This window comes from Armigeres subalbatus, chromosome 3 (genome assembly GCF_024139115.2).
Source record: "Armigeres subalbatus isolate Guangzhou_Male chromosome 3, GZ_Asu_2, whole genome shotgun sequence".
Lineage (NCBI taxonomy): Eukaryota > Metazoa > Arthropoda > Insecta > Diptera > Culicidae > Armigeres > Armigeres subalbatus.
The window spans coordinates 297630045-297648688 of NC_085141.1; the positions used below are offsets into that span (position 1 = coordinate 297630045).

At 43.1% G+C, this 18644-nt stretch overlaps 1 protein-coding gene across 1 annotated transcript; it reads right to left on the reverse strand.

The window, feature by feature from the left end:
- Positions 1-9444: 9444 nt before the first annotated feature.
- LOC134222583 (uncharacterized) lies at positions 9445-16300 on the reverse strand. The gene is made up of 3 exons (XM_062701744.1): positions 16094-16300; positions 15885-16029; positions 9445-9533 (listed from the first exon to the last, which is right to left on the reverse strand). The coding sequence occupies exons 1-3, from the start codon at positions 16298-16300 to the stop codon at positions 9445-9447; spliced, it is 441 nt and encodes a 146-aa protein (XP_062557728.1).
- Between the last annotated feature and the right edge of the window lie 2344 nt (positions 16301-18644).

Below are 18644 nucleotides of genomic sequence, written 5' to 3' on the forward strand. Positions count from 1 at the left end.
CAACCAAATCGAAGTCGTACAGATGCTCCAAAATGATAGGCTGGAAGAGCAACCCATGGCTTGTTTCTCGATTAATCGCATCCACCATGATCACATCAATTACGATGAGGAATAGTTTCGGTGATGGAATACATTCTTGCCTCACACCAGCGAGTCAGACAAAGCTTCATTATGCAGGACTCTGCACGTAGAACCCTCGATGAGGCCGACGATTTAATCCGGTACCAATTCCCACTTTGAGAAAAGTCAAGGACTCCATCCAACAACTCTAGAACAATGAAGCAGCTGGTAAGGGAGTTACCGGAGGAGTGGAAAGCAGGAGTCGTATGCCCCATGTGAGTGAGAGATCTTCGAGCGACATCCATTCTAAAAACCGCTTAAGGTGGTTATACAACAAAGCCACAAATCGGCCATCTTGGAAACCACGTGCTTTTTCTAGGGATTTTTCAAGAGCACGAATTGAGAGAACCACAATGCCCATGGGGATAAAAACATCCGTAGATCATTTGCTTACTTATGCTAAACAATCGACTTGAATTTCAGCATTGTACGAAAATTATTACGCTAGAGTTGAACTTTTGATAATAGGAGTAGAAAACCGTGTGGTGAATTTGAAATTCACCACATGGCTTGATTGTATAATCACCTTAAAAAGTGATTTTCCAGATGGTCTGTCCAGAATAGGTTGGTAATAATTTATCAATGCAAGCTTCTTTGACGATAGCTCGACAATGGAGTGGATCTTTACTTATCCGCAAATCGTTCAAAACGTCATTAATATCAGGTACCCTCGCACCACCTGTTTAATGATTTCAATGGGTATACGAGAGTATAGATCGCGTAGTGCTATGAAAATGATCGAGAACAGCATTCCCGAGATGCTAAAAGACTGATGAACGCGATGATGGGTGGTGTAGAAAATTGTGTGAAGATTTCGGGTGCGCTCTCCAGCCCGTTTGAATCCCGCCGGGGTCTACGAAGTGAAGATGGACTTCTGTGCCTGGTGCACAATATTGTGGAATTCACACCCGCATAAATCGGAATATTTATTAGCATTGAGCAATCCGCACAAATTCGTAGGTGGTACAAGCCTGAATTATTGTATGAGAGTAGCGTCACTTTCATCCGTTACCACAGATATTGATTTGGGACTAATCACTATCTCTTAGATGGAAGCAATGCACTCTCCAATAGTCCAGATCTGTCCTGGCCACGCCCTTGCGAATGCTGGGGAAGGGGAAGGATGGTTAGTCGGACACCTACTTAAGAAAGATGCAGAGAACTCTACGACCTCTCATAGGTGCCACGGGAGGTTTTGGAATTGTTAGTGTGGAAGGTTATAACAGTAGGAATCGTGTTGGTAGAACGTGAAACACAGAAAGAACTATGATAGAAATACAAAGTAGGAAAGGGACGAGCCTGGAATTGAACCCACGACCTCCTGCTTATAAGGCAGAAGCGGTAGCCACTAGACCACCGAGCTCGTCTGAATATTTATTTGTTCAAACTGAAAACGGAGTGGCCTCTGCGGTACATAGAAGTCTTTTCTATATATCTCGGTGTATTCCTGCACTTCGTCAACCTCGCAGTCTGCAAAAAGTCCGCAAATCGTCTTCTGATCCAACTGATCGATTCACCTTGCTCGCTGCGCTCCTCGTCTTCTTGTGCCCGACGAAATTTGGAAAAAATAAAATGCCCATGTAATTTTTTTTTTGTTTTCTGATTGCATTGAGAAATCCTGCCCAATATTTCCCAAACCGCTACATGCGGTTTCCAAAATCGCATCCATCCACACCGTTGTCGAGAGGTAAAACTTTGAAGGTTGATCAAAACTTTTAATTTTTCGGGTGAACAAAACTTTGTCTAGTCTTCTTGAAATCGTACCAAGCAAAATATGCCCCGTTGTTGCTGCTTTGATACCATTCTGGATGCAATACCTACGTGACTGTAGGGTGGTGGGTCGTGTGAAAGTTGGCACGATGTACATACATAGGTGCCCCACAAGATTCCCACATTATTCTCACAAGTTTTTCAATCTACGACGAGCGCACTGGTAAGCAATAATCTGACAGTGAGCGTTCAGACGGTGTTCGTGATTTTCCTAAGAATTGTTTTGGGGTAAACATTTCAGGGAAGACCAATGATGTATGTCAAGCGGAAATTGAAAACGAAAATTCAATCAAATAATAATTACTTAACAAACAAGAAAACATGATATAATAAATAATGATATGGCCTCCGGCAAAATAATTAAAACTCTATTTCTATCGGGATCATGATAATATCTTCTAATATGGGAAGTGCTTCCCTGGAATGACCCACATGTGAGCTCACAAATATCCCACATGTTGCCAGGTCCCACATTCCCATTCTCTGTGTAAAGTTTTAATGTAACTGCCAAAACCATAAGGAGCACACATTTTGCCACCCCCAGCACACGAGTATTGTCGTACCGGGGATGCATTTCGAAGTAAATAGAAGGAGCTCAGTCAGTGGCGAGGAGACCGGATCGACCACCTTTCACAGTAAATGGAGAAAGTTGGTCCCACACGTACCCATAAATATGAGGTGGAAGGAGGGAGCTGAGCTGAAATATACCTTTGAAGCGAAAAAAAGCGGAGCGGAAAAAAAGAGCGACGGAACCGTGTGGTGGTATCCTGTATGCATGTTTTAGGAAAGAGAAAATAGAAAGCTGTTTTCGTTTTTATGTAACCAACATTCACAGCTACCTGCCGCCCTTTTGGAGATTGCGTTGTTGGCGACGTTGAGCGATTACTTTTTTTTTGTTTCTCTCGTACAACAAAGTTGTACCGAAAGGCTATCGTTTCACTCCAAAAATTCAATTCGACGGGGGTAAAACTTTAGTTGATTTCTGAATTTAGTCTGATTTTAGTCTGAAATTCCTAGTCTTTCAATAGTCCAACATGGAAAACTTAACAACGTTTCCTTCGGAAGTTCCTCCAGGAATTTACTTGAAGTTTCCTTCGGAAATTCCCCCGCAAGTTCCCCGCATCCTTCATCCTTACATGCTCCTTGTGGAATTCCTCCGGAAGTTCCTTGAGGGATTTCTCTGAAGGTTTCTTCATTATTTCCTCCAGAAATTCCTTCAGGGATTCCTCCGGAAGTTCCTTCAGGAATTCTTTCGTGAGTTCCTCAAGGAATTTCTCCGGAATTTCCTCCAGGAACTCCTCCGAAAGTTCCTTCAGGAATTCCTCCACGAATTTCTTCGAAAAACTTCCTGCTTCTTGGAGGAACTTCCGTAGGAATTTCTGTGTTAGCTTTCGGTGAAACTCGTGAAGGAACTTTCAGGGGAATTCCTAGAGAATTTAGCGGAGGATTTCTTTGAAGAACTTCCGGAAGAGCTCCTCCACTTCCAGAGGAATTCCTCAAAGAACTTCCGGAGGAATTCTTTAAGAAACTTACAGAGGAGTTTCTAAAGGAACTTCCGCAGGTATAGATCGAGGAGCTTCCTGGGGAATTTCTCAAGGAACTTCCGGAAGAATTCTTCAAGGAATGCTCCAAGAAGTTCCGGAAAAAATACTCAAGGAAATTCCATAGGAATTCCTTAAAGAACTTCCAGAGGAATTCTTCAAGAATCTTCCGGAGGAATTGCTCAATTGCTCTGGGGGTATTTATGTACGAATCTTGCGGAGCAATTCCTGAAGGAAACTTCGAGTAAGTTCTTGTATTCCAGAAGTATTTCCTGGAGGAGCTATTGCAGGAATTTCCAAATGAATTCGTAGAGCAACTTCTAGACAAAATCCTGGAACAACATTCTAAGATATTCCTAGAAAAAATTCCAAAAGAATTCATTTCCAAGAAATCCTTTGGAAAAAAATATGGAGGGGTGCCTGAAAGATATGGCCAATGAATGCATACAAGAATTCAAGAAAGAATTCTTGGAAGAATTACTGAAGCAATTTCTAGCAGAATTCCAGAAGAAAATTCTAAAACGCACGAGAGTTTTTGGAAGAATTTCAAAAGAAATTCTGGATATTATTTAAGAAAGAATTCTATTCGTTATTCCTCAAATATACTTTTCTGTCAATTCTTAGCGGATTTAGTGAACGGGTTTCAAGGGCAATTCCCAAACAAATTAATTCTATCTACCGACCTAATTTAGGACACAATCTGTGAGGAAACCCTGAATGAACTTCTGAATAACTTTTTAAAATTGAATCAAGACAACAGTACCGGCACAGACAAACAGACGTAACACTAGAAAAAATAACATCGACCATGACTTCAACGATCAATTTGAATTTGATTGGTTGCGCGTTTCACAACTAGAGGCGCTTGCGTCGTAATCCTTCGAGTTTGACATTTCACTCCAGCGCCTTCTGGTGACAATGTCATACGAAATATTGTTTCGTGTAGCATGCTCGCAAGATGGTGGTAGAAGAGTTGGGCGATGGATTTTTCAGAAAATTGTTCATGCTGTTACGTCAGTTTGTCTGTGGTACCGGATTAACTTCATTTAAAACTACAATAACAAATATAACAAAAATCCCGGAAAAAAATTCAACGCACAAACGGAAAGTTTGGTTTTTGCATTTTGCTTGTTTATTCTGCCCAGTCCCACCGACCCACGTGGTTTGGCAGTTGAAGTGCAGTTGTATTGGTGAACCTGGTGCGAAACTGTAAAACAACACAGTGCGAACCCGACAGCTTTGGGGTTGGAACTAGTGCGAACCTGATTCCAACCTGAGCGAATAAAAAAAAGACTTTGACAACACTTATTAGGTTGGAACTGGTTCCAACTAGAGGCCTGAATAAGAAAAACGCGGATAGGTATGTGCCGCCAATCGAACCTTCAAAAAACAGCAGCCAATCGAGCAGGAGACCTGTCAAGCAGCCAAAATGTTGGCTCAAATACTGATAACGGCCAAATTCGATTTAATGCCATTTTTAAAAAACAAAATTGAATGTATTTTACATTAGTTTGCAATAATATATGGAAGTCATTTATAGATTATGAAATGAAATTCCATTGTTTATTGGATTCTATTGTTATGTGATGTGGACACATAAAATAGCGGATTGTGAGATTTTATCTACATAAACCATTTCTTCCTTTTCATGTGTTGTTCTTTGATGAAGAAGATTGGATGCAGTGTTGGCAGAGACATATTTTCTATCCGCGTTTCTCTTATTCAGGCCTCTAGTTCCAACCTATGTTGGAACTTTTAAAAACGAATTCGACATAAGACGAAATCGTAACTGTAATGGGGGAGGTTTCATCATCAGTGCTGCCACCTGGAAAAGTTTAGAGTAAAAGTAGATCCATGAAAATTTGACATGGCATGGTAAAGAAAATGAGAATTAAAATGTCTCTAGAACGTTATAGAATTTTTTTGCCAATCAATTTTTAGTTTGTGGGGTTAGAAATTCAACAATCTTAAGCGTAAACTGCTTATTCAAAAAAATATATAAAAATCGAGTCTATTTTGTGTGCTTTTAAAATTCTAACCCCTTAAAACAAGATTTTTTTGAGAAACGTCCTTAATTTTTGTTTTATAACAAAATAATACTTCATTTCCTATACCACACCGTGTGAAATTTCAATGATTCTACTTTTTCTCTCGATGACAGCTGGTGGTCTTCTCCTCCCCTATACGCATAGCCATGATTTTTGTTTCTGTTTACTCTTTGCCTTTATCGTTATGCTCTTTCGGCACTAGTAACAGTCGTTTTAAAAGTATGAGACGACCCAATGCGTAACCGTAGTGCAGGTTATTATCTATATTTACAGATTAATTGGAGAAAATGATCTCTCTAGAACAACCCTTTTCTAAAGCTTGCTTTCGGTGGCCCAGACGAGGACTATTGTTACTATCCTTTTCCCGGCGCGCTTCACTACGCCATACAGGGCGGGGGGTGTCTCAAACCACCACAGGTACATTTCTTGCCTTCATACCAAATTTGGTTCCATATGCTTAAATAGTTCTCAAGTTATGTATAAATTTGTGTTTCATTTGTATGATAGCCCTGCTTTCCAGAGGAGAGAGATCTAGATCCGCCTTATGGAACGTACACACGGTCAAGCACTTTGACCAACATTGACTCCACCTCTCGTTTATTCAAACATCCATCAAGTTTTACCAACAGCGGCACGAGAAATCAATTTATTCGACCAACAATATCACACACGAACGACCGAAGCGCCAACTTGAGCACCAGCCATAAAAAAAATAGGGTGGTTTGTGCAACTTCACTACAAATGCTCAAACATGTTCGGTAAACCTTGACTCCACCCCCGACAACTCAAACCAAAATCAAACCGTTTCAATTTTTTTCCAACCGAGCCGCCAACTGTCAAATGGTTGGTCGAACAGCTTCACACACGTTCAAACAAAGCAGCAACCGAAGCGTTTTCTTGGGGGCCGAGTCAATGTTCGTCAAACTGCTTGACTGGTGTGTACGTTGCATTAAGAAGCATCCTCTGCCCCAAAAACTCCTGTATACAAATTTTTACGCCCCGATCGGTTCAGTAGATTCCGAGTCTATAAGGGTCGGACAGGCAGACAGAAATTTATGTTTAGGGCATATGGCTCAAACCTTAGCCTAATATGCTGTGGTTGAGCACATCGTTATAAATCTTCATATATTGAAGCTCTAACAACTTTGACTCCGCCCTTGCCAAATTTGGTTTGTTCGAAGCAAAGTCGGACCGTCTGTGGGCAAATGGTACGACTGTTGGATAGACGGTTTCAAAGTTGTAAAGTTCGTCGGAAAAAAATATAAAACCGTTTGATTATGCCCAGACTTCTGGTTGCGGAGTCAAATGTTGTACAACCAAGTTGCATTGTGTGTAGTGTTGATGTGCAACACTATTGCTTTCAGCTCTTCTGGTTTCCACACACTGACCACGAAACGTCAGGAAATATCTCCGCCCTTCAATGGTTTTTGTTCGCATCGGGAGGACTATCAGCTGCGCGCTGCCAGAACATTTTCGTTCAGGTGGTCAAAAAACTCATGTCGATTAAAAAAGTGGCACGTTGCTGCGGAATCAAAAATCCATTGATACTCACGTTGTAGCGCATTTCCAGGACAGAACGCCTAGTTCCCCGGTTGGTCGTTATTTTTCACCACACTGTTGACTTTCTGTTGTTTGGTTAACTTGGTTTCTTGCTAAAAAAGCGCCTATCACAATCCGCCTTCGATCCTACTTGCAATGCGGTCTCCAAATCGTCTTCATCTTGATCCGATTTATCCGTTTCTGCCACTCATCCATCATCTTTCCTTTCACCAGGTTCAGCCTGCCCTCCAGAGCGGCAAAGAGGGTCTAGTAGGTATTCCTCCGGTAGGGGGCTGTCCATAAACCACGTAGACTCTATTTTCACCGTTTCAAACTCCCCTCCTCCCTAGTAGACTTTCGTAGACTTTTCCGAACGCCCCCCCTCCCCCGCGAAGTCTACGTAGACTTCTTCAAATTTTCATATATGTGATGAGCAGAATGACGGATTGCGAAATAATATGGATATCAATCACATGTTAAGTAATTCAGTTATTTAAATTCATTTCAGTATAAAAACATTACAACAAAAAAATCAAATTTCAAACAAAAAAAAAACAAGCTCTATGAAATTCAACAACACAGAAATCAATTTTAAACAAAATCAAATTCAGTCCTCTGTCCACGGTTGCTGAAGCCAGATCTCGTAATCAACTAGTGGTATGTCCTTGAGATGTGATTCCTCCCAAACTCCTGTACTCTCCAGCCCATCTGTTACCTCAAGTACTGAGTCGATCCAGAATACGTCTGTTATTCCGTTTGCGTCTACTTCGCAAAGAAGCTCTTCTGGTTGCTGTTCGATGATCTTCACTGGCCTCACTTTTTTAGATGATACATCTGCTTTATGAACAATCTTTCGGTGACGGTCTACGTTTACTTTTGAAGCAAAATATAAACCACAATCTGTGCATATGCGGCCTTGAAGAAAAAGCACACTCAAAAACGCAAATTCTAAACAGCAGTTTATGTATACTTACTAGCTAGTTGGCCAGCTACTGATGGACAGTAAATATCATACGGTAGCGGATCCGGGAAGCCGGCACCGATTGGTGTCTTATTTATGCACTGTCGTAGGCCCTCCTTAGCCGTGCGGTAAGACGCGCGGCTACAAAGCAAGACCATGCTGAGGGTGGCTGGGTTCGATTCCCGGTGCCGGTCTAGGCAATTTTCGGATTGGAAATTCTCTCGACTTCCCTGGGCATAAAAGTATCATCGTGTTAGCCTCATGATATACGAATGCAAAAATGGTAACCTGGCTTAGAAACCTCGCAGTTAATAACTGTGGAAGTGCTTAGCGAACACTAAGCTGCGAGGCGGCTCTGTTCCAGTGTGGGGATGTAATGCCAATAAGAAGAAGAAGAAGTCGTAGTAAAAAAGGTGTAAACTCAACATCGCTGTTGATATCCTTCGGCTCAATAACTTCTATCTGACCATCTACTCGCTGAATCGGAAACGGTGGAGGGAAAAAGCCATTAGCAAGAACATGCTTCAGGTTACTTCTGTGTGGCTTACAACATGTTCTCTCCTCACACTCCACGATCTGTAACATGAGGATATATTTAGCAATACAACGCAAATTAAAAACATTAAACTATACTTGCAAAAAACCTGCAAAAAATACTGGCTTTCGCAAACGTATATCGCGTACCATGATTGATCATTCACAGCTGGTAGTTCTCTAACTGACGATTCATCCATAAATTTAACAATTACTGCGTATCCATCAATTATTGTGTTTCCCCATATTTCGGCCAAAACTTCACCGGCATGCGCGCAAAATTCCTCTTTTCCATATCCTTATCGATGGTTTTGCCGTTGCGATCTAGATGACTACCGAAATGATCATGAGGTATGACTACACCTGATAATTCTCGGCTGAGAGGGGCCATTCGTCGCTCGACACGATTATACGCAGAGCGGCCGGGAGCATTGGTGAAAATGCAGAAACCATCCAGATCAAATCGCTTGAAATGATCAATGGCGTGAGCAATAACCTTCGGATATCTGGGATTCTCATCTGGACCTCCATCAACCGAGAGGATTAAGACGGGCTTTACAACTCCGTTTACTGTTAAAATAGTGTCATATGTTATATAACTAAAGTACATTTAATAATATTGAAGGTATCATTACCTTTGAGAATCTCGTCAAACTCTTCCAAATCTAACAGGTGGTGCAGATCGAAAGCGTGAGTGGAAGCATTGGACGACGAGTGCTTTCCACTACGGATTGCTACGAAAGTTGGTCCAGAGTAAGAAATGGATTTGGTGAAAATGCGCAGTAATTGATCATTTTTTCGTCGTTAACGCATATTCCAGCATACACGCTTGGTATCAATTTGTGTCGAGCAGCTACGACCCAGTCGTGATCTGGTAGCGTCACTTTGTATTCCATATGCATTATGAAAGGGGCCTGCTTATTTGCTGCCGTTATACCAATAGAAACACGGGCTTTGTCGTTCTGTGATACAAAAGCAACTTGGCGAGATCCAAGAGTCGACGCCACAGTTTCAACGGATCTATTCAAATTGAAAATAAAATATATTTCCCATGCAAAAACTGAGCCATTGTTTAAATTTGGATGTGGATATGCTTTTCATAGGAATTAATAAATTTTACTAAAAAACAAATATATTGATTGAACATTTTGAAGAAGTATACAGAAAAAAATTAAAAATAATATAAAAGCAATTTACATGTTCTTTGAAATTCTGTAATTGTAAACATTTTCATTGACTTTTGTACGTGTGCCGACAGAAATCAGTTAAAAGTAAAGTGCAAAACTTTATGGATGTATGTCTTCACAAAAGTTTTGAATAAACTTTTTTGTTGCGTCATCACCAGCGGTTGTAAAACGCGTCCCTAAGTCAAGCAATATTTTTATATTGCCTCAAGAGACGCATTTATTGAAACAAAACATCAGAAAATTTGCAAAAAATAGCGAAACGATGCTGTTGATTACGTGGCAAACCTACCTTATGGTTTCTGTGCAGAATTTCCCATCAACATGCCTTTTGTGTTCACTTGCTTGAGCACGACAAAGTTTCGCTGGGAAGGTTGCCACGTGGCGTTTTTCTTCTACTGTTCGTGAATTCCGTGGCAAAAGTCGCAAGTACGTTGCACTTCTGGATAGTTGAAAACCCAAATCCAGCAACGCCTCTTGCATGTCGTCTAGAGTCTTACACGTACGAATCTTGTCCGTACGACGTCGTTCATCGGCTGCTCCACCTACTTGCGCAATGTTGACAATTGCTTTGAGGAGCTTCGGCTGCTCTTCTTCTAATCTAGGTCGCCCAGAGTTTTTCCGGATCTGGAACAAAATACTATGTCAATGACAAAGAAATGAAACTTGATTCAAATTACCAACCTTTAACAATTTGGCAGCGTCTGGATCGCGATCAATGAGGGCCTTAAGAATTGCTTGCTTTTCATCCCGGTACTTCTTAGCCAACCGCGCTCTATTTACATTCGTGTTCAATTCCTTTTTTTTATTCTCCAGATCATCCTTCAGTTTCTTGATCTTAGACTGAACATTTACCTCACCCAAACCAGAATCCCGAGCTAGCAGTGCGGCGTTGAGTTGACTTTCAAGGACAAATATCTGCTTCTTGATGTTCTCCTGTGCCGGACAAGGCCTACTGCCTTCATCACTTTCATCACTGCTAAGTTGTCGAACTTTCTTACGCTTTGCTGTTATATTTTATTAATTGAAAAATCATTTTTTTATTTGTACTCATGTATATTCATAACTCGCTGTATGTACCCAGCCCTGCTTGGAATGGCCAGTGTTTTTACAATCGGAAAATGAATAAACCAATTGGTCAACAGGATAGTTGTGTTTTCTTATTGATACTTCAGAATTTGATGAAAAGAAAGCACATTTTATTTGAATACATTGACTGATTTTGAAGAAGGGATCAAACCCATAATCGCCTTATTCCGGGCAAACGTCTATTTCTAAAGAAGGGATCACATTCACCATCCAGAAGGAAACACATTAATAATTTCTTTTCACTGGGCAAATCAAGATTTCAATGAAGGGTTGAGTTGATCGATAAATCTAGACCAACATTTGAAAAGGGCGTAACAGCCAAAATTTATTCCTTCTGATTCTTCGTCTACATATAAAGCTATATACGTGGACGAAGAATCAGAAGGAATCAATTTTGGCTGTTACGCCCTTTTCAAATGTTGGTCTAGAAATAACCAATACCTCTCCCCCACACCCTCCCCTTTTCAATTCCTAGACCAATATTGTTGTCTCCTTAACACGTACGTCCCCAACCCCCATTTTACGACAAAACTCAAAATTCAAAACCATGCAGCTCAGCCAATTTCTAACGGATTTTCAAGCAATCTTCTGGAATCGATCACAAAATTCCTATAGTTTTAGGAACCGAGGTCAATTTTTGTGCAATGGCCATGGTTCCGGATATATTCCGGGGAGTACTGGGGTTACCTCCCTCCCGGAAAAAATGGTCACTGGCAGATCGGCTTCGAAATCCATCGTTCGACATGTCAAACTTCATGATTTTGCAAAACAAGTACACTGGAGTACATTTCGGCGATTTTCAATCGAATTGGCCACCCTCCGGGTACTTCCAGAACCTGGTTCCCTTGGGGAAGTGGCCAATTTTCATTCGCTCTTGGAACCCATCTTGCGACATGTCAAACTTCATGATTTTGCAAAACAAGTACACTGGAGTCCATTTCGGTGATTTTCGATCGAATTGGCCACCCTCCGGGTACTTCCAGGGCCTGGTTCCCTTGGGGAAGTGGCCAACTTTCATTCGCTCTTGGAACCCATCTTGCGACATATCAAACTTCATGATTTTGCAAAACAAGTACACTGGAGCACATTTCGGCGATTTTTGATCGAATTGGCCGCCCTCCGGGTACTTCCAGGACCTGGTTCCCTTGGGGAAGTGGCCAATTTTCCTTCGCTCTTGGAACCCATCTTGCGACATATCAAACTTCATGATTTTGCAAAACAAGTACACTGGAGTCCATTTCGGCGATTTTCGATCGAATTGGCCACCCTCCGGGTACTTCCAGGTAGGCCTGTGCGCTGATTGAAATTTAACCGGCAGTGGTGTGATAGATCATTTTCAGGCAGCGGCGGCGGCGTCACGCCGTTGGTGATCAGCGGTGGCGTGGATCGGCGTGAACCAGTTTCAAGCGCCAAAATTTCTTCAAAAGTTCGTCAAGGAATTCTTTCAGAAGTTCCTCCAATAGATTTTTTAAAAGATAGTCAAGAAATTCCTTTGGACATTCCTCCGTAAGTGCCTCTGGGAAGTTCCTCCAGAAACTCCTCCCGGATTTCGCCTGGAAGTTCCTTCAGGAATTCCTCCATGAATTCATCTGGAAGTTCCTCCAGGAATTCCTCCGGAAGTTTCTCCAGGAATTCCTCCGGAAGTTTCTCTAGGAATTCCTCCGGAAGTTTTTCCATGAGCTCTTCCGGAAGTTCCTCCAGGAATTTCTATGGAAGTTCCTCCAGGATTTTCTCCGGAAGTTCCTCCAGGAATTCCTCCGTAAAACTGGAATTGGCCACCTGGAATTCCAGGATTGTCTGGAGGATTTCCTAGAGGAACTTCCGGAATAATTCCTAGAGGAACTTCCGGAGGAATTCCTTCGGAAGTTCCTCCAGGAATTCCTCCGGAAGTTCCTCCAGGAATTCCTCCGGAAGTTCCTCCAGGAGTTCCTCCGGAAGTTCCTCCAGGAATTCCTCCGGAAGTTCCTCCAGGAATTCCTCCGAAAGTTCCTCCAGGAATTCCTCCGGAAGTTCCTCCAGGAATTCCTCCGGAAGTTCCTCCAGGAATTCCTCCGGAAGTTCCTCCAGGAATTCCTCCGGAAGTTCCTCCAGGAATTCCTCCGGAAGTTCCTCCAGGAATTCCTCCGGAAGTTCCTCCAGGAATTCCTCCGAAGTTCCTCCAGGAATTCCTCCGGAAGTTCCTCCAGGAATTCCTCCGGAAGTTCCTCCAGGAATTCCTCCGGAAGTTCCTCCAGGAATTCCTCCGGAAGGTCCTCCAGGAATTCCTCCGTAGGTTCCTCCAGGAATTCCTCCGAAAGGTCCTCCAGGAATTCCACCGACAGTTCCTCCAGGAATTCCTCCGGAAGTTCCTCCAGGAATTCCTCCGGAAGTTCCTCCAGGAATTCCTCCGGAAGTTCCTCCAGGAATTCCTCCGGAAGTTCCTCCAGGAATTCCTCCGGAGGTTCCTCCAGGAATTCCTCCGGAAGTTCCTCCAGGAATTCCTCCGGAAGTTCCTCCAGGAATTCCTCCGGAAGTTCCTCCAGGAATTCCTCCGGAAGTTCCTCCAGGAATTCCTCCGGAAGTTCCTCCAGGAAATCCTCTGGAAGTTCCTCCAGGATATCCTCCGGAAGTTCCTCCAGGAATTCCTCCGGAAGTTTCTCCTTGAGCTCTTCCGGAAGTTCCTCCAGGAATTTCTATGGAAGTTCCTCCAGGATTTTCTCCGGAAGTTCCTCCAGGAATTCCTCCGTAAAACTGGAATTGGCCACCTGGAATTCTAGGATTGTCTGGAGGATTTCCTAGAGGAACTTCCGGAATAATTCCTAGAGGAACTCCCAGAGGAATTCCTTCGGAAGTTCCTCCAGGAATTCCTTCGGAAGTTCCTCCAGGAATTCCTTCGGAAGTTCCTCCAGGAATTCCTTCGGAAGTTCCTCCAGGAATTCCTCCGGAAGTTCCTCCAGGAGTTCCTCCGGAAGTTCCTCCAGGAATTCCTCCGGAAGTTCCTTCAGGAATTCCTCCGGAAGTTCCTCCAGGAATTCCTCCGGAAGTTCCTCCAGGAATTCCTCCGGAAGTTCCTCCAGGAATTCCTCCGGAAGTTCCTCCAGGAATTCCTCCGAAGTTCCTCCAGGAATTCCTCCGAAGTTCCTCCAGGAATTCCTCCGAAGTTCCTCCAGGAATTCCTCCGAAGTTCCTCCAGGAATTCCTCCGGAAGTTCCTCCAGGAATTCCTCCGAAGTTCCTCCAGGAATTCCTCCGGAAGTTCTCCAGGAATTCCTCCGGAAGTTCCTCCAGGAATTCCTCCGGAAGTTCCTCCAGGAATTCCTCCGAAGTTCTCCAGGAATTCTCCGAAGTTCTTCCAGGAATTCCTCCGGAAGTTCCTCCAGGAATTCCTCCGGAAGTTTCTACAGGAATTCCTCCGGAAGTTCCTCCAGGAATTCCTCCGGAAGTTCCTCTAGGAATTCCTCCGGAAGTACCCGGAGGGCGGCCAATTCGATCAAAAATCGCCGAAATGTGCTCCAGTGTACTTGTTTTGCAAAATCATGAAGTTTGATATGTCGCAAGATGGGTTCCAAGATTGAACGAAAATTGGCCACTTCCCCAGGGGGAACCAGGCCCTGGAAGTACCCGGAGGGTGGCCAATTCGATCGAAAATCGCCGAAATGTACTCCAGTGTACTTGTTTTGCAAAATCATGAAGTTTGATATGTCGCAAGATGGGTTCCAAGAGCGAATGAAAGTTGGCCACTTCCCCAAGGGAACCAGTCCCTCGAAGTACCCGGAGGGTGGCCAATTCGATCGAAAATCACCGAAATGGACTCCAGTGTACTTGTTTTGCAAAATCATGAAGTTTGACATGTCGCAAGATGGGTTCCAAGAGCGAATGAAAATTGGCCACTTCCCCAAGGGAACCAGGTCCTGGAAGTACCCGGAGGGCGGCCAATTCGATCAAAAATCGCCGAAATGTGCTCCAGTGTACTTGTTTTGCAAAATCATGAAGTTTGATATGTCGCAAGATGGGTTCCAAGAGCGAATGAAAGTTGGCCACTTCCCCAAGGGAACCAGGCCCTGGAAGTACCCGGAGGGTGGCCAATTCGATCGAAAATCACCGAAATGGACTCCAGTGTACTTGTTTTGCAAAATCATGAAGTTTGACATGTCGCAAGATGGGTTCCAAGAGCGAATGAAAATTGGCCACTTCCCCAAGGGAACCAGGTCCTGGAAGTACCCGGAGGGTGACCAATTCGATCGAAAATCGCCGAAATGTACTCCAGTGTACATAATTTGCAAAATCATGAAGTTTGACATGTCGCAAGATGGGTTCCAAGATTGAACGAAAATTGGCCACTTCCCCAAGGGAACCAGGCCCTGGAAGTACCCGAGGGTGGCCAATTCGATCACAAATCGCCGAAATGTGCTCCAGTGTACTTGTTTTGCAAAATCATGAAGTTTGATATGTCGCAAGATGGGTTCCAAGAGCGAATGAAAGTTGGCCACTTCCCCAAGGGAACCAGGCCCTGGAAGTACCCGGAGGGTGGCCAATTCGATCGAAAATCACCGAAATGGACTCCAGTGTACTTGTTTTGCAAAATCATGAAGTTTGACGTGTCGAACGATGGATTTCGAAGCCGATCTGCCAGTGACCATTTTTTCCGGGAGGGAGGTAACCCCAGTACTCCCCGGAATATATTCGGAACCATGGCCATTGCACAAAAATTGACCTCGGTTCCTAAAACTATAGGAATTTTGTGATCGATTCCAGAAGATTGCTTGAAAATCCGTTAGAAATTGGCTGAGCTGCATGGTTTTGAATTTTGAGTTTTATCGTAAAATGGGGGTTGGGGACGTACGTGTTAAGATAAAAAGAATATGTGTTCCAAATTTGGTTGAAATCGGCCTAGGAATTTAAAAGTTAATAGCAAAATTGCTCGTTTTCTTATGGATACCCATCAAAAAACAAAATTTAATTTTGAATAAATTTATAAGACTCGTGAATTTGATGAATGATTTAAGATCAAGTCGGTGAACGGTCGACGTCAAATTATTGTGAAAAATAAATAGAAGAATACTTATATGACAATGTGAAAAATTTGGAAACATCAATCTTTTGATTAAATGAAACGTTACCTTGAACTGGACTAAGCTCTTGTGGCTGCAACTGCTGCTTAGCACTTGTAGAAGCAAGCGGTTCTAGTTCACCTGGAATATTCGGATCTACATTTTTGATCGTTTCGCCTCCTGTCGGTCGTTTTGCTTCCTGTCGATTGGCAGCCTGTAGCATCATGATTTATGTTTGAATATAATATAATATTTCCTATCAACTACGTTAATATTACCTTCACGAAGAAATTGAGGAACTTGGCCTTTTTCCCAATAGACAACTTGTCTAGCTCAGCTACTTTCACCTCCAGATTGGAGGCCAAATTTTCTTTGTCCTGTTTCAAGGATTTCCAAGTCGAGTTGGCTTCTTCCTGAATTTTCTGCTTCGTCCACTCTGCATTGTAACACCGCTTGAACGCGTCGAACAATTTTTGGTACGACATTATAAAGTTTACGTAGCATCACAAATATGTTCGCCGTTGACAAATACTCTATTTTCAAAATACTAGGAAGACACCGTTGCTGAGTTGCATCCACACTCCAAACCATTCAAAACGACAGTGACAAGCTCATCCATTCCTGCTTCGCTGCGTGTGGGAATGAACGGCAACAGTGTTTTTTCCTCCTTCCTTTTCATCCGGGAACAAAAACAGAACTCATTAATTCGGCAGCAAACTCTACTCGAGAAGGAGGCAAAACAAGATCATGCTTTTGTAACAACCTGTGTTGTAAATGAGTTATGAAATTTTGTTTCCACTTTCACCAAACAAAATTCCAACCATATTAGTTATGTTTCAACTTTTTGAAAGACATTTTAGTTATTTTAATTTTTTTGAACTTTAAACTAAACTGAACTAAGATTTTAAACGAACTTTATTATGAAAATTGTTTAGCTCAATATTATAGCATAAAATAATATTCGTATTATCTCCTTACTTGGTTCTTGACTCGACTGTGGGTAGCAATAAAAAATGACAGTAATACGGTAATACCATGGTCATAACGTATAACGTATAAAGTTCCGCTTTCCATAGGAGCTTTAATGATTGTTAAAAAAATAAATAAAAGGTCTACGTAGACTTTTGGTATAACCCCCTCCCCCTTCGTAGACAAACGTGGACTTTTTCGAAACCCCTCCCCCCCTCAAGAGTCTACGTGGTTTATGGACAGCCCCTAGGCTGCTCAGCAGAATGGCCACCAACCACAGGTCATCGAGCATGTTGTTGGGCTGCAGATCATTCAGCTTCTCGAAAAAATCCGTCAGGACCAAAATGTTGGAAACCCACATTCTTGTCCAAATGTAATCGACAAACCATGTGCATCACGGATACCTTCGTGGTGATTGTCTTCTTGACGTGGAATTTTCCAAGCTCTTCCCATGCTTTGGCAGCAGATTTGCCCTTCCTAATGTGTACCAAATGATGATTGTCTTGTTCATCTTTTGTCTTCCAGGCAGTATTCTTACCTTTAACGGCGGTTCAAGATCCTTCCTTGGCCAGAAGCAGCTCGATAGGGCAACTCCAGTTGTCGTTATTGGTACCGCTTTGAGCTTCGCAAACGACTTCTTCATTTCAGCAGCTTGGTTGATTCTTCAGTAAAAAAATATCTTCAAACTTCACCGGTCTTGATCCGAATGCTGGGCCCATAACCTATTGGCACCTCAAGGGAAGTTGATCGCTGAAGTTGATCGAAGCTGCGTTGCAACTCTAAAACATTTCATCTACCTATGGGCAACTGTAGCCACCGCGTGGTTCTGAAGGATGATCCGAAATAATGTGAATGGAAATCATACGTTCTTGATCTTTCATCTCTAGTTCTACGTTGAAATTTACGAATTGTCCCTATTTACGGATGTTCTGCCAGGGGACCACCCGGTGGCCACAATTGTCCATGTATGGCTCACAGGACGAGAACAGCTTCCATGGAAAGCTTACCAGACTGATCAAAGCAACGGTGGATGGTGTGCTAAACTGTGAAGATTTCGGGCGAACACTTCAGTTCGTTCGAATCGCGCCGGGGACTAAGACAAGGTGATGGACTTTCGTGCCTGTTGTTCAACATTGCGCTAGAAGGTGTCAGGTGGAGAGCCGGGTGTAACAGCCGGGGTACGATTTTCAACAGATCCAGTCAATTTATTTGTTTCGCGGATGACATGGACACTGTCGGCTGAATATTTGCAAAGGTGGCAGAACTGTACAACCGCCTGAAACGTGAAGCAATACAAGTTGGACTGGTGGTGAATGCGTCAAAGACAAAGTACATGCTTGTGGGCGGAACCGAGCGCGACAGGGCCCGCCTGGGAAGCAGTGTTACGATAGACGGGGATACCTTCGAGGTGGTCGAGGAATTCGTCTACCTCGGATGCTTGCTAACGGCTGATAACAATGTTAGTCGTGAAATACGAAGGCGCATCATCTGTGGAAGTCGGGCCTACTACGGGCTCCAGAAGAAACTGCGGTCAAAAAAGATTCGCCACCGCACCAAATGTGTCATGTACAAGACGCTAATAAGATCGGTTGTTCTCTACGGACATGAAACATGGACAATGCTCGAGGAGGACTTGCAAGCACTCGGAGTATTCGAGAGACGGGTGCTTAGGTGCCCTCCTTAGCCGTGCGGTAAGACGCGGGGCTACAAAGCTAGACCATGCTGAGGGTGGTTGGGTTCGATTCCCGGTGCCGGTCTAGGCAATGTTCGAATTGGAAATTGTCTCGACTCCCCTGGGCATAAAAGTATCATCGTGTTAGCCTCATGATATACGAATGCAAAAATGGTAACTTGGCTTAG

Coding starts and splice junctions, on each gene's coding strand:
- LOC134222583 (XM_062701744.1), bottom strand. CDS start 16,300: ATGTCGTACCAAAAATTGTTCGACGCGTTCAAGCGGTGTTACAATGCA. Junction 16,030..16,093: donor TCCTCAATTTCTTCGTGAAG/GTAATATTAACG, acceptor ATGATGCTACAG/GCTGCCAATCGACAGGAAGC. Junction 9,534..15,884: donor AGAGCTTAGTCCAGTTCAAG/GTAACGTTTCAT, acceptor CAATTTGAATAG/ATCCGTTGAAACTGTGGCGT.